The 20,444-nt window shown below is 45.2% G+C and overlaps 1 protein-coding gene across 11 annotated transcripts in view; it reads left to right on the top strand.

The window, feature by feature from the left end:
• The window catches only part of ARHGEF26 (Rho guanine nucleotide exchange factor 26), a 504,613-nt gene that overhangs the window by 90,024 nt on the left and 394,145 nt on the right, over nt 1-20,444 (top strand). For 9 of the 11 annotated variants that reach the window (XR_008960675.1, XM_048216114.2, XM_057316046.1 and 6 more), the window contains one exon: nt 11,774-11,983. The exons of the other annotated variants lie outside the window; for them this stretch is intronic. Coding sequence is in view for 8 of the 9 variants with exons in the window: in XM_048216114.2 (XP_048072071.1) it covers nt 11,774-11,983 (210 nt within the window). In the remaining variant the exon portion in view is untranslated. The remainder of the gene's footprint in view (nt 1-11,773; nt 11,984-20,444) is intronic. 11 annotated transcript variants of the gene reach the window in all.

The raw sequence follows: 20,444 nt of genomic DNA, 5'->3' as shown, positions 1-20,444 counted from the left end.
CCAATTGTGGAAATATAAACAGTTTGATGAATATAGTACTCAAAGGGCAGACCCCCTCATTCTACTCCCAAGCTAAAATTTCTTTGAATTCTCCTTTATTTTTAAAGGATGTGATTTTGGTATTCTGCTCCATTATATATTAATTTTTGATTAATTTTGGCAAAAACAAATCTGGACCTTTGTTTATCATGTGGCTTATCAAATCTCTGGAGTTTTACCTATAAACTTACCCATAAATGCCACATAACCTCAATTTCAAAAACATTTAGGACTCTATTTGCGAAACTGTGCTCTACAGAGGAAGTGTTTTTAGGCCTGCTTTTATTTTGTCCTATCATTATCAACTTATGTTTTGAGCTGCAAGTAAAAGTGTAATCATACCAGAGGGTTTAAGCAATAAAACCAGTGAATCATCACACACACACGCACACACACACAAAACAAGAAGTCCGGTGAGCTTGGGAAGCCCTACATACTCCATTTCTCTTTGGGAGATTCACTGTTGGATCCCTTAGGAAAGCTTTTGGCTATATGTAACAATTCCCAAATAACAATGGCTCAGATCCTCAAGACAGTTACTTCTCTCTGCAAAGATGTAATGAAGGGGGGTAGTCTGGGCCCCGTGATCACAAGTAACCCAGCCCTTCTTGTCTGTTCTTCAGCTGCACTCCGCTCTGTCCACTTTTTGCCCGCATGCAGATAGCTGCGCGGTTGCAGATAGCTTCTGCGCAGCCAAGCATCATGATTTCCTTCAAAGACACAGGCTGAGAAACAGAGGCGGACCAAAGGGGCTCTTTCCTCAAGCAGCACTTTTCTTTCTTTCCCTTTCTTCCTTCCTTCCTTCCTTCCTTCCTTCCTTCCTTCCTTCCTTCCTTCCTTTCTTTCTTTCTTTCTTTCTTTCTTTCTTTCTTTCTTTCTTTCTTTCTTTCTTTCTTTCATCAGCAGAGGAAAACCTTCCCCAGACAATCCCCTGAAGACTTCTTATGTCTCATAGGTCAGTCACGGGTCCCAAGACTGGTTATTAAAGGGGAGGCTGGGAACGCCGGCGAGTAACAAAGGGGAACAGGAGAGCCGTGAGTGTTTAGGTCCAGCCGGGATGCATCCCCTGCGGCTGGACACATGGGACACGGCAGACAAGAAACAGGGGAGGCTGACAGGCGATTAGATTGCAGACAGTTCCAGCCACAACCAGGAAATCATCTTTTCCACAGAACACTAATTAACATACAAGTAGTTTGGGAAACAGAGAGAACTCTGTAAAAGAATTTGTGCTTGCCTTTAGGATAACCGCGGGGAACGGGGTGGGGCATTCGTGTCAAAGAAGCCGGAAGTGATTGGAGATTCAGAACCCACTTCTGTTGGTGGCTGCTGGTCATGCAGCTGTGGTTCACGTGAGCATCTTGTCGGTAGTTCCTTTTTGTTCCCATCAGCCGAGATGTGTCCTTCAGCACGCTTGGAGCGCACAGAGACATGGGCCTGGTCTGGGAGTTGGGCATGATACCGAAAGAATGCAGAAATCTAGTCTAGTCTTGTTGTCTGTAAGAGTAAGCATATCGTGTTCTGATTTGTTTTTTCATTCTTCTCCTGAATTTTCCACCCACGAACAATATAACCGTGATGTTTTCAGGTATTCCCTGCAGTTAGATGAATAGTAACAGCAATAGTGATGATAAGAACCTATATTATGGAGCATGTGCAGTGTGCCATTAACAGTGCTCAGAGTGCATATGCGACATACCATTGAGTTGTCATAGCAACCTAGTATTAGTAGTATTTCCGTTTTATGGCTGAGCACCCTGAGGCAGAGAGTCTCTTTTTTGAGGTCTCTCAGCAAAGGTAGGATTTTTTTTTTTTTATTCAACAGAGATAGAGACAGCCAGCGAGAGAGGGAACACAAGCAGGGGGAGTGGGAGAGGAAGAAGCAGGCTCATAGCGGAGGAGCCTGATGCAGGGCTCGATCCCAGAACACCGGGATCATGCCCTGAGCCGAAGGCAGACGCTTAACCTCTGTGCCACCCAGGCACCCCCACAGCCAGGATTTTAATCCGAGTTTCTGACTCCACAGCCTCCTCTCTACACGATTTCTTTATGCTCATTCTTTTTTAACTTCCTTTTTCTAGACTATTTTCACCTTTCCCCCATCCTGTAATGTCATTGGGAAAAATAGCCAGAAACTTGCACCTTTGTATAAATACCCTTACTGATCGTAGGAGATTAGAACCAGTACCAAATTGCACTTGTGAGCTTTCCTCTGCTTTTAGGTAATCTAGCATCGGAGTGTAGGGAAGAGTTTCCCTTTCATAGCATTTCCTTCCTGAAGACATTTAAGGCCGTGGACTCCTACTTCCTGATTCGTCGTTCCATAAATGTTATATGTATTGACATAACTTGGACTCTAAGACACATTACAAATCCTCACGGTTTTAAAAAAGGATTTTCTGTAATAGATTACTACCAGATCATTATCATTAAGTTCGGGAACTTAAGTTAGAACTTGATGGGTTTTCCCAAGTAGTTTGAATGCCCAGTGGCTTAAAGCTGGGAAAGCTCCCTGGAAAGGGTCATGGCCTGGCTTGACCCCATTTTGGGTTTTTCCATTTTGAAGGCTTTCCTACTATAGAAGGCTGAAGTCACCTGACATTGTCTCTCTTCCTCTGCAGAGTAAACTTCTTCCTCGGGAAATTAACTTTAAGAGAATCGTGGATAAAGGAAAGGACATAATATTCTCTTACTCAAAGCACTAGTATTCCTTGAACATAAACCTTGGTTATTTCTGACCACTGGTGCTATCAGGTTTAAATTCAAGATGGTGAAATGGGGTAGGAGAGGCATGAGAACCCCATTGCTTTTCTTGTCATTCTGTTTTTCTCTGGCTACCCACATACCCTTGATTCCTCTAACGTCATGAGTAGTTTGGATATCGGTTCCTCTAGTCCATAGGAAGAGTTGACATTGCTATTCAATGCTGAAAGCTGTGATGGCTGAGAAACACAGTATTGATGTCTGGGGTCAAGTAGAACTTGGCTCAAATCCTGGCCATGTGGTCCTGGGCAAGTTACTGTTAATCATTTTAGAGCCTCAGTATTCCCATCGGTAAAATGGGTTTAACAGTTCATCTTCCTCTTGGAATTTCTGTGAGAATTAAATAAGATAATGCACATAAAGCTCTTAAGACAATGAATACTTCCGGGGCGCCTGGGTGGCACAGCGGTTAAGCGTCTGCCTTCGGCTCAGGGCGTGATCCCGGTGTTGTGGGATCGAGCCCCACATCAGGCTCCTCCGCTGTGAGCCTGCTTCTTCCTCTCCCACTCCCCCTGCTTGTGTTCCCTCTCTCGCTGGCTGTCTCTATCTCCGTCGAATAAATAAATAAAATCTTTAAAAAAAAAAAAAAGACAATGAATACTTCCTGCTAAGTGACTGATACATGCTGAGTATCATTATTCCTAGTATTATATCTCTCTCTCTAAAGATCTTGGCACAAATCAAGTTATTGCCTTTCTGCTTCTAGATTATTTTATAGTTTTAAAAAATGGTTTGAAACCTTTAGCCAGTGCTACACGTCTGATAGTTGAAGTATACCAGGGTCAAACCCAATTTATGGCCCCTGATATATGACCTTAGGAATAAATGCGTTTAACTCAATGCCTTTCCCGCTCCATCCGTATCAGACGGCAAGTGAGTGAGTGATAACCATTGATCTACTTTTGTTCTTTTATAAGTTGATGGGAATCACGTGTACGCTTTTGTAGTAACAATTCTCTTGCAACATCCCTTACAACTGATTAGAAGACAGTATAACTTTGTGGCTGAAAAAAGTGAATTCAGTATATTTTTTCCTTTCATTCAAGGAAGTCCGTGGAAGGACACCTGAGTGTGAGGATTACTTAGTAATTTGTAGTAATCCTTACCAACTTAAGAAGCTGCTGCCTACCTGTTCTCCTGAGCTTGTTTAGTTCTGGGTACCCCAGGGAGAAAGCTTCAGTAAGGAGCTAACAGCCTCTCAGCCCTGCCCATCTCCCCTTTCCAAGGACCATGAGTTCAGGGCAATCCTGCGTGCAGCCAGGGTCCCGGAGATCCGTGGTGAGAGAAGGAGGCCTTTCTAGTCCTGCGATGGGTCACTAGCCATATTTTTTGGTGACAGTGAATCATATCAGATCCTTATCTTACCAACAAATGTGGTCCTTAGAACTATTTGTTATATTGTTGGCAATGAAATAGGAAGCCTGAGGCATGTTTGTTAGTCTTCAGAATTATTTTGAGGAACTGAGCAAGTAAGCCTGTTTGAAAAATCAGTCTCTGGATAAATATCATGCCTTGTTTTGTTGGAGTGCTTGCCAAACTATGAATTTCTTGACCCAGGTGTTTAGTTCAAATCATGCTTAGTCCACTTGGCCATTTGCAAAGTGCCTGTCATTACCAAGCGTTTAACAAAATGTCAGGCAATCAAAATGCATGATCTGTGAGGAAAATTAAAAATAATAGCTAACATTTACTGGTTGTGAGCCAGGCATGATTGTTAAGAGCTGTCTGTGCAACGAGATAATTAAGTATATTATCTCACTTAATCCTCACAACAGTCCAAGGAGATTGTGGTATTGTTATCCCCATTTTACAGATGAGAAAACACAGAGAGGGTTAGTAACTTGTTCAAGATCATAGTGAGTAAGTGATAGAATTGGGATTCTTACCAGACATTCTAAATCAAGTCTCTGCTCTTACCTATTATACTGCACTTCATTACTTTAAAATTGTACAGCACTTCAATAAAAACTTGTTTGTATTATTCTAAAACTAAGCTTTAAAATTGAAATCAGCATCCGTCGTGTGACATAGTGTTTCAACCTCTTAACTCAAAATAAATTTCAGTGTAGGCCAATAGTTTTCATCCCAGAAATGTTAACTCCAGTATCTTTATTCTCCGTAAGCACAAGATCAAATATGGGGATTTAGAAAACATGTTTTCAGAAGGGAAAGAGAAATTGAAATCTGCACAGGAAGAATTCTTATACATGTCTTGAAGGAAAGTAGGAAGAATCTCCTTTGATTGTATAAAATCTCCTCAGGTCGTATGAATCAGCACACTGGGAGAATGACAGAGCCATCCTAAATCCCTGAGGGAAAAGCAAGGGGCTGGGAGAGGATCTTGGAGAGTGACCCAAAAGAAGGATGACTAAGAAATGTCACAGGGACATTAGAAGAGGAAGATAGAATTTCAGCATGTCACAGGTGCTTGACATCATCAAATTTTGTTATGTTGAGATGTTATGTATGATGTTAAGGAGAATAGTACTGAAATTCAGGTCATTGGATTGGGTGGGGTGCTGGGCCATGATGGCCTTGGGGAGCAGTTTCACCGGCATGCAGGGACAGGGTCTGAGAAAACGAAAAATGCAGGCAGCTGCTAGCTCAGGAGACATTTGTCTTGGCACCGGCCAAGTAAATGTTTTTCAGAACAGGGAACCTGAATGCATGTTTTAAACAAAGGCCCTGGAAAGGGGGCTACTGCACAGGTAAACAGTAAACATCACTATTTTGATATATGCAGAAAATAATGTTGTTCTGGATAATTCTTGATAGCATCTTTTCTTCTAAATTTAACTCTTTTATGAAAGGAAGAACTGGAGGTGCTGGTTGGGTTTCCACCTGTCAGATTTGGGCTATAAAAGAAAATTCCAGAACAGTGCCGTGGTCAAATGTGAGACGACTCACAGGGCTGAAGAGCAGTGGGATTGTGGGAAAGCTGGCTTACACAATCCTACTGTTCCCCTCACCTCCCCCATCACATCTTTCCTTTACCATGTCTGGCTCCTTCTTGGTCAACTAGCCTAATTCCCATTCCTGGCCATCCTTATTATGTACTTAAAGTAAAATGTTTGCTAATAAGGGTTAAGGTGGGAAGGTATTTGCGTGTTTAAAAGCACCACCCCCCAGGCACAAGGGAAGCCTGATGGGTCTATAACCAGGAGAAAGACCTGTTCTGTCACCGCCTCTTCTCATGACTTTTAATGTACCCAGAGCTTGGGTCCAAGGAAATATCCTGGTTACTGAATGAGATTGGGGTCCAAATTTTTTTATTTGTCAGATGGTTCTTCAGATGTTCCAATATTATTTGGTGATTAACCTGTTAGTTCCCCATAGATTTGAAATGTCATCTATACTATGTCCTAAATTCTCAAATGTGTTTGGGTCAATTCGTGAACCCACTGTTCCGTTTCACTAATCCATCTGTCAACTCATGCCTCAGGCCCAGTCTTGGAATTACTGTAGTTTTATAATATGCTTTCAATATGCCCTAAGGCTGGATCACTCTCATTCTTTTTCAAAATCCTTCTGACTGTGCTTACTTTTTTTGTATATTTTAGAATCAGCTTGACTCTTCCCCCTCTTCACCACATTCCAGAAAACCCTGTGTGTACTTCATTGGGATTGTGATAAAATTATATTTCGATACAGGAAGGATTGATACCTCTATAATATCAAACGTTCCTATCCATTCAGGCCGCCTTCTGAACCACCTGGAAGCTGTTTTCATATAGCAGAAACCTGTTAGGTTTAATCCTAAACGTGTTACGGGTCTTGTGGCTATTAAATAAGATGACTTCTATTACATTTTCTGACCGAGTGTCATTGATAAATAGCAAAGCTTTTTTTTTTCTTCCTTAACCCAACCACTTTGCTGCATTCACTCTCACTTTGTAGTATCTTTTCAGGCAATGATGTCATCTGCAAATAATCAGTTGTTTGTAGGGCAAAAAAAATTCCATCGTGCAACAGTCACTTCAACTATACCCTCACACATCCACAGACACAATGCGTTTATTATTCTTTTTTTCTTTGCAAGCTTGGCTTGTAAAGTATTTGAAATGTACAGAACGTTATCAAACACTAACATACCTATCATCCAGACTGAAGAGATACTAAGTTTTTGCCGTGTTACTGTCAGATCATTCCTCTTTAAACAAAAAACCCTGATGTAATACTGCAGACGCACCTACGCTGTCTCCATCCCGTCTTCCTCCCCTCCGCCCCACAGTAAGTCCTGTGCTGAGGCTGGCGTCTGGCAGCCCATACTCACTAACGCATGCCGATGTATGCGGTTGTGGGGTTTTAAAAACGTGTGTACGTTGTCTGCAGTTGTAACATGCTGTCCTGATTTGAAAGCAATAAATACAGACCCCTTATGAAAAATTCCAACCTTTAGAGAAATTGGTGGGACAGAAAGTTAAAAGTGATCCATAATAATCTTTTTAAGAAAGCCACTATTCACAGTAAGGTCTGTCACGTTTTAAGCCACGCTGTGAGGTAGCATGGAGCAGGACCAAACACTCTCTGGAGTGCCTAACAAAAGAATGCCTTCCTGAGGGAAGAGTAGTTGAGGCATGTGTCCACCACCACGTCCTGTGCTCTGCAGATAGTTCTCTATCTCGGTTTAAAAAAGGAAGAGAAAAAGACGTGAATCTCAGCAGAGGTTACTAGGACTTGAGGTAGGTTTCAATAGGGAGACGCAGCCTTGTTTACACCACAGAGCAGCAGGCTTCTCTAGATGCGATGGCTGCACCTGATAGGGGCACGGAGCAGACAGCCTTGACGAGCAGCTGGCGAGCTTGGAGCACATGTAAGACAATCAGAGGAAGTCTCCGTATAAACTTCTCCATGCAAGGAAAGGTGGTTTTTCCATTTGCCTTCTTCTGAGCAATTTAACTTCCTAATTACATGGTCCAAATTGTTTCAGAGACTATGTAAACCATATGTTTGTTAAATGACAGAGACAAACATGGGGACATCCGATTAGCATCAGCTTCCCTCAGGAAGGGGGTTTCTTTCCCAGCCCGGCTCAGGCTGCGTTATCCTGCTTGGACGCGGGGGAGTAAGCAGGGGAGGGGGTAGTTGGTGCACAGCTGCATCTGGCTGTGGATTCTCCCCTCTTCCTTCTGCCGAGGCACATATTTTAACCCAATAGCCTTTCCTATTAGCATGAGCAAGTAGGTGCAGGCTGACATTAGCAGAGTGAAGTGCATCCAGGATCTAGCAGATTCGGAGAGGAGAAAATACGGTAATTTTGAATCTTTATGAGGGTGAGCGTATGAGTGTGTATGTGTGGGAGAGGACAAATGTGCTAGCAAGAGGGAGTTGCTGTTTAGCTGTTTAGTTTTAGTCCCGTTGGGTTTGACAGTAGAGGGTGAGAATAAATAATTTGTTTCACTACTGTTCAATGAAATCAGAGTTTCGAAAAATGTAAGTTTATTAAAAGAGAAGTGAAGGAGTTATAAACATTATTTATTATATAATGGACAAGTTTACAGGCTAGATGAACTAATGATATTGGATGATTGCTGTTGAATCAGTTAAAAAAAAAAACCACATGTTTCCTGTGTCCTATTTTGGATGCAGAAGTCCAGACAGTGGGACAAGTTCCCTGTTGGGGCGTCTCGGTGACACAGATGTGCAGGTGAACTCACAGAGCTATAAATAAAGTGGCCACAGTTCGTCTTCCCAACTGGACATCTGAGAGGTCGACAGGCAGACACGGGCTCACACAGTCACCCCAGCTCTTAACGGTGTTGTGGTTGTCATTGCTTAAGAGAACAATGAAAAAAAACACTCGTAATTTTTCTACTTTTTCCGGCCTTAATTGCCCCCAGAAGACAAAGATTTGGAGCATTAATGAAACACACGAGCGGATATTGTTTGTATTTATACAAACACTGGGGAAAAGAGGAACTCAGAAAATCAAGAGGAAAAAAAAAAAGGCTGAACTAGTTTATTACTGCTAGTTTGTGTAGCCTTCCTGTGGCCTCTTGGTCTTGGATTCTAGTGGGGACTAGAACTAAAGAGGTGCAACCGAGTTATGCTGACAACGGCTTGGAACTTGAGTCATCTTGAATGATGGCTTTATGGCATAAACATTCCTTTGCCTTTTATTTCTTTGGAAATATGAAGAATACCTGTGCAGTGTCATTGGTCAGGACGCTCCCCGAATACCCACGTACACAACGTTAGGATGCTTGCATTTCTCTGTCTGAGCAAACAATTGTTTTTACGTGGAAATGGGTGTCTTTGACTAACAGGTCATCTTGTTTAAGTTGTGAGTTGGACCAAAAGATTAACTAAGAGGAACGAAGAAGCCCTCATTCATCTTGTTCTTTCTCCAGTTTTTGACGTTGTCGGGGTTTTTCTTTTGTTTTTTGCTTTTGTGTTTTGTGGTTTGGTGTTTATCCTGAGTCCCGAGCTGTTAAATCTATGCTTAAGATATCTAGACAACATTATAAACTTTTCCTACTCTGTCAAAAATTGACTGCTTTTTTTCTGGTAAACATGGTCTTTTAAAAATATAACCTGGAGCACCTGGGTGGCTCAGTCTGTTAAGTGGCCAACTCCTTATTTCAGCTCAGGTCAGGGTCATGGGATCAAGCCCACGTCAGACTCTGAGCTCAGTGGGGAGTCTGCCTGAGATTCTCCCTCTGTGCCTCACCATGCTCGTGCTCTCTCTCTCACTCTCAAATAAATTAAATATATATATATATATAAACATAAACATTATCCTGCTTTCTCCTTTTATAAAAATCATGTGAACTTTGATAAACCTTATTTTGATGCAAGAAATATTTTATATATCCTGACTATGGCTGTCTTGATCTGTAGGCAGTTTCAGGAGAGCTTTGGAAATGATCTTGCCATGTGAACTTTCAGTTAATATAGATTATTGCCCTAGCAAAGAGTTAGACTTGATCAGAAGGTAGTATTTTGCGGGGCGCCTGGGTGGCACAGTGGTTAAGCGTCTGCCTTCGGCTCAGGGTGTGATCCCGGCGTTCTGGGATCGACCCCCACATCAGGCTCCTCCGCTATGAGCCTGCTTCTTCCTCTCCCATTCCCCCTGCTTGTGTTCCCTCTCTCGCTGGCTGTCTCTGTCTCTGTCGAATAAATAAATAAAATCTTAAAAAAAAAAAAGGCAGTATTTTGCTTTTATAGATAACTGTGTTTGCTGTTTTTTGAGGGGGGGTTATCTATCAAACCAAATTTTGGAAAAGATTTTATAAAGTTGTCTAAGTGGTAACTACAAGGAAGTGGTTGACGGGTGGATGTCCACCACTGAATGAAAGAAATTCTAAGGAATCGTGAGCAAAATGGCCTATCCTGAAATTCCTGGTGTAGTTGATTAGACACAAGGAGTCTCCTTTTCTCGTAGTTCTTCTGAATTCATGCATTTGCATTTATTTTAAAATAAGGTAAATAGTTTTGTTCCTAGAATATATTAGAATATATTGCATAGTCATCCGTTTATTCAACAGTTATTTCTTGAACTCTCCCATGTTCAGCTGCAGGGGTACCCATGCAGGCAGAATAGAGGGGGAGTTGGATCTGTCAAGGGTTGGGATTTGCCAAGGAGACGAGCATGTATGCATGGAGTGATTGTAACTGCATGCCACGAAGTCCAGGCTGGGTAATTTAACAAGCATGAACGAGAGGACATGAGGGGTTGAAGGACGGGGGAAATGTGGTAGAGTCGGTGGGCTAAAGAATCGTCGGGGTTGAGGATTAGAAGAAGGGAGTTGGAGAGACAGGTGGTTGAAGAGGGTGATTGACATTGGGATTCCAGAGAGGTTGCAGTTGACGGCAATGACAAGGTCTAGGGCATGACAGTGGTGGGGTAGCTGAAGGAGGGCAGAGGATAAGATGGGTGGGGAAGGGGAAGTCAAGGAACTGAGAAGCCAGGGTCAATGGAAGACACCCCTGCATGGAAATTCAAGAAAGTAGTGTTGGGGAGAGACCCGTGAGCCAACAACTAAACTCGTAAGGGCGGATGACTCATAACTCATCCAGGAGTCTGTCCCTGACTTTGATTATGAGATAGAGCCGGGCAGCATGAGCTTCAAAAGCTAACGACTGTTTGGGAGGAGGAAGTGATCATTTTCTAGTTGCAGCAATGAGAAGCAAGCCGGCAGAGAGCCTTTAGGCGAGGCCACATTTTCTAGGGAGAGCCAAATTTCTGTTAAGGCAGGGTTCAAAAACAAGGCTGAGGATTTGTAAGATCTTGCTGGAATCCCTACATGAGGTCCATTTCTGGAGGACCCAGTAGAAGGGGTTCAGAAACCAGCTGAGGAACTCAGGAAGGGTGGAGGCAGGTTAGGCGTGTTCACAGTGCTACGGGGATGAGAATCCAGGGGAGTGAGGCATACCGGGGGTCTTGGGCAGATGCGGGGATAGACCAATCAGTGCTGGTGGTTTCTGAAGCAGGTGGTGAGGCTGTGTGTGTTGGGAGAGAAGGGCGGCTCAGGCAGACCTCTGAGGCTCTTCTTCTGTCCTGTGCCTAGTGGTTTGGAGGCTGGGCGTGAGCCCCTGTTACCCAGAGTGTAGGTAGGTTTGGGACTCCCTCTTTATTCTTTATTCTGTGAACAGAGGGAAGACTGGGAAAGCATAGCCGTCCGAGCATTACCTCTATGCACATGTGTCTCACTTGTGATAACAGTTCCAGAAGAATGTAAGATGAAAGCTAGAGCATTTAGAATTTTGTTTAATATTGCTTTTAAACCTGAGATACAGTTTAGCTTATTACAGAGAAATAGTAATTAATGGGTTTAATTTGGGAAGTGTATATTGATTCATAATCAGTATATATATAATTCAGATTCCAGCTCACGTTTTAAAATAAATCATTCTCTCCCTATCCTTCCTTCCTCCTCATCACCTTCTCCCCAAAGGTGACATGAAAACTGACCGTGTCACAGTCCTATCCACTGAATCGTTGACGTGCTCTTTTCCCTTTTCCTTATAGTGAAGAAAGTTACAACGTCAATGATTATTCCTTAAGAGATCAGCTATTGGTGGAATCTTGTGACAACGAAGAGCTTAATTCTTCTCCAGGGAAGAACAGTTCCACAATGCTTTATTCAAGACAGAGCTCTACCAGCCACCTCTTCACTCTGACGGTCCTTAGTAACCACGCGAGTGAGAAAGTGGAAATGCTGCTCGGGGCTGAGACGCTGTAAGTGTGTGCGGGGACGGGGTTTTTGAGTGTCTGCTGTCAGTCTTCCCTACGTCACTGCCCTTGGTCTAAGACTCCCTAGAAACAGTGAACAGTAGCTGCTGTGTATTGGTTGCTGAGTACCTATATGTACCAAGTCCTGCGTCTAGGTGCTTCACGCAAGCTCCTCTTTTCACTGTGATCCCCTCCACGTCTCGAGAGATGGACACTATTATTTTTATCTTCATGAATCCTAATGGAGCATTGTGCTTTAGGTGGTGTGCTTTTCTATTTAGAGAGTGGTTTAAAAATCCCTGTATTTTCATCGTTGGTAAAGATGTGACTCATGAGCCCTGGGTGGTTGGCACCCTGTAGTTTGAGTCTGGGCCATAAGTTTTCCTAGATAAGGGAGCTGAGGCCATTTTGCAATCACCTGCCATCAACCAGACAGCAAAAAGCCTCCAATGATTTCTACCCAAAGAGATACTCAGTTTGGGAAACATTAATGAGTCCACTTTCCCATCGGAGTTGATGCAGGTGCTAAATGAAATAAACAGCCCCGCTGTTTGGCTGCCAGCACACCGGCGGCTGAGGGGCCGGCCGGCCTCACACTGGACGGAGGCGAGGGGCCTTCGTCTCCGAGTCCACCCTCCCGTGATCTGGTCCATTTAGAGGTCGTTGACCTATTTATTTGTTTAGAAACTGGAAACATCCTCTTGAAACAATCATCACCGGCAGGTGTTCTGTTGGACGGAGCAGTAGAGGAAGAGGAGAAGCCCCTCACTCTCTGTCCTCGGGGATCCTCCACAGCCCTCCCACTCGAGTCGGCCAGCGTTCCCACGTGATGTGATTAAAGCGGACCAGCAGCTGATGAATAACAACCCTAGGACTGTAGCAAAAGCGTAGCGACAGCAAACCCAGGAAGGTAGCTCTGCTTAGAGTATTTTAACGGTGGTTCCTGGATCATTAAAGAGAGACATCAGAAAAAGAGTAAAATTATCAAGCATCCACGTAAAACGTTTTAAATGATCATTTCCTATCTTTAGGCACTAGAAGTAACGTCTCAAGGGCTAAAGAAGACCAAGAGGGACAGGTTGATGTAAAATCGATTTGAGATTTGAAAATAGCCAAAGTGGAGTATTCTGAATGAACTTGAGAGCGTTTATTTGTATAAAACAAAGAAATGCCCTTTTCTAAGGTCTCAGAGCTCTTCCGTGGAATAGCTGAAGAGCCCTGCCGTACGCCTGCACGCTCCTGTGTTTGCTCCTCTGGGTGGGTGTGGTACTAACTGGTTTATGCAGGTGACCAGCAGGACACAGACCCAAGACCTGGGCTCAGGAAGGCATTTCTTCAGCTCCGAAAGTGATTAAACCCCTTGGCCAGTGAAGACAGATCCAGCCTTCCTCTGTTTGGGGGAGCTTCTCTTAAAAAGAGAATTTCGTATGTCTGAGCTTTGGATCTTATATGACTTTTTTTTTTTTTTTTTTTTAAGTAGGCCCCTTGCCCAGCGTGGAGTCCAATGTAGGGCTTGAACTCACGACCCTGAGATTAAAACCTGAGCGGAGATCAAGAGTCGGACGCTGAACCGACTGAGCCACCCAGGTGCCCCCTTATATGACTTTAAGGATGGAGAAGTCTCAAAGGCTCTGTAGATGAGTGCTTATCCAGCCATTCTAGAGAAATCTCAGATTTTCACTCGTCAGTTTTCATTCGTAATGGTGAAAGTGTCACTGGTTTTGCTTTGTGTTTCCCTTTTCTCTCTGTTTATAAGGATTGTTCTTTATTCAGGTCCTGCCAACATCTCAGCAGAGCTTTTCCTGTCTCCTTCATAATTTATGTAAACTCCACACTTGTTTCTGAGATTATTCCAGGAGAGTAGGAAGTAAACTGACATGTCCAGTGCTTTGTATACCAAGGCTAGATCCTTTCCTGGGACATTCTGTAGCATTTGTTCACCCCCTTGCCTTTTGATCTTGCCACAGACTGAATGGATATTCATTTCCTCAATCAGAAATGTTCTCAGAATATTTTAGTTGTGTCACCCATTAATAGTATGAGCCATGGGTCTGACTCAGATCTGTAGTTCTTTAATGAATGGCAAAAGAACATTCCGTAAGGGGCAGAGGGGCAGAGGGGCAGAGGTCTCCTTGTGCACAGGAGTGATGTGCTTTCCTTAGAAAAAAACAACTGAGTAGAAATCTAGCAAATTGGTATATGCCGTGTTTGGATAAGTGCAGGTCAGCCCTGGGCTTACCTGGTTTTGGGCAATCAAAGTTTTGGTCTATGTGGACTGTTCTCTTTGCTTCTAAGATTTGCAAAATGCATGCGTGTATATGTGTTTTAAGTTTCCTCTCTTTTATGTTCTCTGTGGTTAATACGGTCTGTTAGCAAACTGGTTGGGAAAACAAGGTTTTCACCCCATTCTGGACTTTTAATAATTGCAGAACCTTAGACTTATCATAGAGGTCCTTTGGCTACTTATTCTTTGGTTTGGAAAAGGAGGAAGTTCATACCTAACTATTTACCTTCTTGGAAAACTGTTGTTAGTAGGAGGGGTATCGCTGTTTGACACAAGGACAGTTCAATTGTTGTAAGATGGTGAAATTGTAGAACAGATCGATAGCTTTGATTACATAAAGAATGTAGAAAAGCTCCCCAAAAAGGAAATGGGGTGAGCACTTAAGGAGCACCTGAGATGTGCCAGATGGAGTCAGCCATAGAGCACGAGGAAGGTGAATACCCATAGGTCTTTCTAGAGAAGGATGAAACTTGTTAGCTGAAGTAAGGTGACATCCGTCTTGGTTTCCCTAGGATTCTGGCAGAATTAAGAGCACCACCCTCTTTGACTCTCGAAAGTGTCTTGTTTAGGCAGTGAAATCGGTGGTGACCCTAATTATTAGTCTGTGCTCCACTTCCCCTCATATTTTCTCCCAGATGTAAAATGAGACGAAGGTGACGTGATTTGCTTAAAGTCACACAGGAAGCGAGTTGTTGCCAAAGCCGGGACAAGCCCCTGACCCTCCTGAATCTAGTGTTCTTTCTGGTAACAAGTTTTAATCATCTTACTAAGCCTCCGTTCAGTAGGCTGCTCGCCCCTCCCTTGCCATTTGGCCCTGTCATACATCTGAGAAGGGAACTCCAGGAAGCCAGTTGCTATGAAATGTGAAAAACTACTAAAACACGGATTGTTTTCTTCGGTTCCCGGACTCCTAAAAGGAAAAATATTTGTGGAAACCCAGCTGGTCAATTTAGGGCATCACATTGTTTGAAATATTCTGTAGTAAAATCCTGAGTAGATGGTGCAGGAGGACTCCTCTGAGGTGACATTTGAACCGAACCCTGAGTGACAAGGAGTCAACCCATGGGAAAATCCGGGGCCAGAATGTTCCAGGCAAAGGCAACAGCAGGTGCAAAACTTCTAGGGAAACAAGTCTGATGTTGTCAAACATGGCTTGAACGTGGTGAAAATGGCTAGATCAGAATAAAGCAGGGAGAGAGTGGGTGGTCCAGAGCAGAGGCCAGAGCCTTTCAGAGCAGAGCCCTTCCAGTGCGGTGTGTGGGCCGTCAGTCCTCACACCGTCTCCGCCTGGGCGTGAGGGAAGTAGTTAAGAACTTAGAGCATTTGACATGTCTGCAGCATCAAAGCATGTGCTTAACAGTAACTCACTTTTGTTGTGTTTCTAAGAATACTTGGTCAAACAATGGATGGGGTGCGGTGGGGTGAGGACTGGTTCTTCACCAGTATTTTGAGATGCACCATTCCTAGAGCTTCGTAAGCGGTAGCAGGGAGTTCTGGGAAGACTGGAGTGAGGGCCGAGGTTTCAGCAGGGAGAGCCAACAGGGCCCCGTTGCAGGAGTCAGGGGGAGTCCTGGCTATGGCCTGGGCCGTGGCCTGAGGAAGGAGATAGAAACATGACATTTGGGAGATCAGAGACGACGTGACGGACTTCTGGGTTGGATGAGTCGGGGTGGCCACGCGTGAAGGAGAGGACTGGATGGTGCTTTGGGTTTTAGACTTGAGCAGCTAACAGCGTATGTTAAGCTGCTCCTTCATGGTCTTCCGTCTGGCGTCTCCCTCCGCTGCCCGATGAGGCTGCTCCATCGAAAGATGAGCACTGGCTTCCTGGTTACCCCACCCGCAGGCTTCCTTTCTTTACCTTTCATCGCATTTCATTTTGTTGACCGTTCAGCTCTCTCACCCTAAGCCCCTTTTTGCCATTTTCTTAACCTGATATCTGTGCACTCTTAGCTTTCCTTCCATTTCTGCTTTCTTTTAAAAAAATTATTTATTTATTTGAGAGAGAGAGAGAGAGAGAGAGTGCGCACACAAGCAGGGGGAGCTTTCCTTCTATTTCTAACCATTCCTCTTCGCTTTCCCATCAGAAATGCCCCTTGTCTGAACCAGTCCGCTACCCAGTGCTTTCCCTAAATGCACATTTCTGTAAGCGGAACCACTGGCACCATTTCGAGTTTATCCAGTCTGGAGACTTGGTATCATTTGTGATGCTCCGGGTATGAACAAATCCATCACCCGCCAAATCATTCTGTACAAAAAGTCCATTGCATCTCTCCTTGTTTCCATTCTATTACCTCCTTCCGAGGACAACCCATGTATCACTTACCGTTTTTTTTTTTTAAGATTAATTCATTTATATGAGAGAGAGCGAGCAAGAGTGAGCATGTAAGCAGGGGCAGGGGCAGAAGGAGAGGAAGAGAGATTATCTCCAGCAGACTCCCTGATTTGAGCGTGGAGCCCGGCACGGGGCTCAATCCCACAACCCTGAGATCGTGACCTGAGCTGAAATCAAGAGTCGGGCGCTTAACCGTCTGAGCCATCCAGGTGCCCCTGTAGCATTTATCTTGAGCCACGCTGGCCACGCTGTAATGTCCTCCTAATCATTCCCCTTCTCTCCAGTTAGTTTTGCCTGGTTTCATGACTAATCCCTACACTCAGCTGTGTCTTTTTCTCACGTTGTACATAGCAGGTTCCCAATACGTATTTCTGTAGTTGACCCACCATTTATGTGAGCTCTCCTGCCTCTAAGGCAAGGCAGAATAGTGGCCCCGTGGAAGGAAATTCCGCTTCCCTGCCGCTGTCTGCTCACTGTCCCTTTTGTGCTCCTGGAGCAAGTTTTCTCTAAATTCCATTTGTTTTTCCACATTTGCTAGTAAGGTTGTGGTTAACATTTCTGTCGGATGTACATCTGAGCCACGTATACTGTGTTCTCTCTGTTTGCCCGGGAAAGCTCTTTTTTTTTTTTTTTTTAAGATTTTATTTATTTATTCGACAGAGATAGAGACAGCCAGCGAGAGAGGGAACACAAGCAGGGGAAGTGGGAGAGGAAGAAGCAGGCTCATAGTGGAGGAGCCTGACGTGGGGATCGATCCCATAACGCCGGGATCACGCCCTGAGCTGAAGGCAGACACTTAACCGCTGTGCCACCCAGGTGCCCCGCCCGGGAAAGCTCTTAAGTCATGTTGTTCACAAGACAGCAGTCTGCGAAAAATACAAAAGCGTATCCTTTGTAAAGGGACAAAAGATGAATGTTTTACCACTGTTGTTCTTATCCCTCTGGGCCTTTCTAGAGGAATGTGGGAGCCGGAGAGCCCCCTTTGTCTGCCTTCATGAAGACGGAGCAGGGACAGCTGCGGTTGGCACAGGCGAGGGGCGGCAGCAAGTGGCGTCCCCGGCTTGCTGGGTTTACGGTGGAATTTGCGTGGCATGTGGGCCCAGCGTGTGTGGTGGTGAGATGTCCGGACACGTTCAGGGATGAACGCACATATTCTTTACCCTTTACATTTAGCTCTAGGCTGTAATCACCTCAAACCATAATCAAAATTGAGATCGTTCACAAAAGTTCTCTCTCACTGGAAGAGCTAGAAGCCTCACGGATGTCGTTGGTCCTGTCAACCATCCAGACAACCAAATGCTGGGCCTCCTGATAAAGGGGCATTGTTTGCAGGGAGACTTTTGTGGCCTTCCTGCTTCTGTTAATGATTTAATTAACAACAGGAAGTAAATGGGATGGAATAAAATTGTAAATACCGTGTCTGACGTACTCTTATCCTTCAGCCTCTAGGAAAAATCCACAGGAGATGATAATGTATATGGAAAACGATGTGTTTATTTTGGGCCGTAGTGTTTCCCCCTTGTTGCATCTGCAATGCACACCCACGCACGATGCCTCACATGGTATAGTGCCCGTCAGAGTACTTGGTCTTTTGCGACGCCCATCTCCAACCCCGATGAGGCAGGAGGGCGGCCGATGATGTGGGTCTTTTATCATCGGGGAAACTGGGAACGGACCCACTTCGGTTATCCCAGGTTCCAGGCCAGACTCTGTCTCGTCAGCTATTTGATATGACACACGAGAAATAGTTGCTTCAATTATATAACACGTCACAAGATCTAAATTTTAGAACTCTTGTAGTGGCCTCGGGAATTATTTTGCTTTGGTTCCATTTTTTGAATTCGGTGACCTGAGTGTGTGTCCGGCCTTGTTCGATTTTGCGGCACAGCATCATGAGGACCTTTTTCACCCTGTGGGTTTTCTTTCACGGAGCCGTTCATTGAACCCGGCTGGTTGAACTGAGTGTGTGAGGGAACAAAAACCACTGTCCTCACAATCCCACCCTTCACAGAGGCTCGAAGGACTTTTGCCCAAAGACCATGGGTACAGGAGTTTCAGAAGGAACTGTAGCTAGATCTGTAGACAGTGGAAAGGAACACGGAAGGTACTTGGCCGGCTGCCACCGGAAGAGAGCTGCAAGAGAGGTTAAAGACGCCAACCAGGGCGCCTGGGTGGCTCAGTCGGTTCAGCGTCTGCCTGGGGCTCAGGTGGTGATCCCAGGGTCCTGGGATCGAGTCCTGCGTCAGGCTCCCTGCTCAGGGGTGAGTCTGCATTTCCCTCTCCCTTTGTCCCTCTCCCTCTATGACTGCTTGGGCTCTCTCTCAAATAAATAAATAAGATCTTTAAAAAAAAAAAAAAAAGAGCCGCCGTCTCCTGGCTCCTATTGAAAGCTCAGGAAGACCCCTTCGACGGTGAAGCCCTCCATGGGTGCTCCCCATGCCCTTCGGTATCCAGTCCGTCGGCGGCCCTGCGTCTTCGGTTCAAAGCCCACTCTCCGCTCACTCATTATGCATCTGTCTTTTCTAGCAGATGCCTGGTATTCAGTGAGAAGTCCAGCTTTGTGCCTCTGACCTTTTTGCAATTAAGTTGAAGCCTCTGGTGCCTAATTGCGTGAGAGGCAGGCCCTGGTGCGCCCACGGCTGACTCCGGAGGAGGAAACTGGGGGTGCATAATTTTAGGCCGCGCATGGAGGACATGGACTTAGGAGAGGACTCATGTGCAGATGCTTATGTCAGATGTCCCTTCTCACTCAGTCTTCTCTCTCTCCCCGGGTGCCCGGTGTTTTAAGCAGAATGTTCTACCGCACGCAGCCCGTTGCACGCTGTGCTGAATTTTGTATGTGTTTCTTTTCTTCTCTTTCTGCTCCTTCGTGCTGGAGGCTGCAGAGAGCAAGAGACCCTGCTTTATTCACTTTGCAACCCCGTCCTACCACGGGGCTCGTGCAGAGGCAGGAGGTGCTCAGTGGACGGTGGTCCACGGAGGCGGTGGCTGGCCGTCTCAGCGGGGACGTGCCGCGGGTCCACACCAGTGCAGTGTTCCTTGTTCTCTCACTTTACTGGGGTAAAGGGAAAAATCTTTGAACTGGGGGTGGGGCGGATTGTGAATTCACATCGATTGTTTCCTACTGTCCCTGGAGAAAATAGCTGTCTTCGAGCGAGCCCCGGACTTGACAGCTCAGTTTAATAATGGGTATGCCTGTGCCCCAGTTTGTCTTGTTCTCAGAATTCCCTCTTCTGCTGAGGGAGTCTCCTCCCTGCTTCAGGGCTGCTGTGCTTTCCGCTTTAGTGGGAAGGAGCTCCTTGGCAGGGCTCTTGGAGGCCCCGGGGGGAAGTTGTGCGGTTTTGACGGCATGTGGGGGGTGGGGGGGTGGGAGACCCGCTCAACTGAAGCCATTTCAAGAAGCAGCGCCTTTCAGTGAGGGCAACAAGGAGTGTCTTGTTCTGTCCTCTCGAGGCTCTGTGAGGGCCCGCCGTGTCTAAGGGATGCCATTAGCATCCAGGCAGCTTGCCACACGAGTGAAAGGTTTCATCTGGACTTCTGGAAACTGGCCGCAGGGTCAGGCCGTCCCTGAAACGGGCCACCGGATGCCAGAGGCGGGCTGTGCCAGGGAAGTGACGCGAAGGGCCACAGGCAGGAGTCAGGGCCACGCGGAGACGCGCCCAGGGGCGAAGAGGAGTCCGACGGGTTTGGGTGTGGCGCACAGGGACGCACACGGGTCATCTTAGATTTTTCTCTTGGTGAACGGTTCTTCCATCTGTCAAATATTAGTTTTCAGCTGCCTTTGTACTTTGGAAATTCCAGTTGAGCCCGAGTAAAAAAATAGATCTTATCTGACGAAGAGATGATATCAA

Source organism: Ursus arctos, unplaced genomic scaffold, assembly GCF_023065955.2.
Source record: "Ursus arctos isolate Adak ecotype North America unplaced genomic scaffold, UrsArc2.0 scaffold_20, whole genome shotgun sequence".
Classification (NCBI taxonomy): Eukaryota; Metazoa; Chordata; class Mammalia; order Carnivora; family Ursidae; genus Ursus; species Ursus arctos.
The sequence above is the reverse complement of the archived record's forward strand: the minus strand, read 5'-3'. Positions and strand labels throughout refer to the sequence as shown.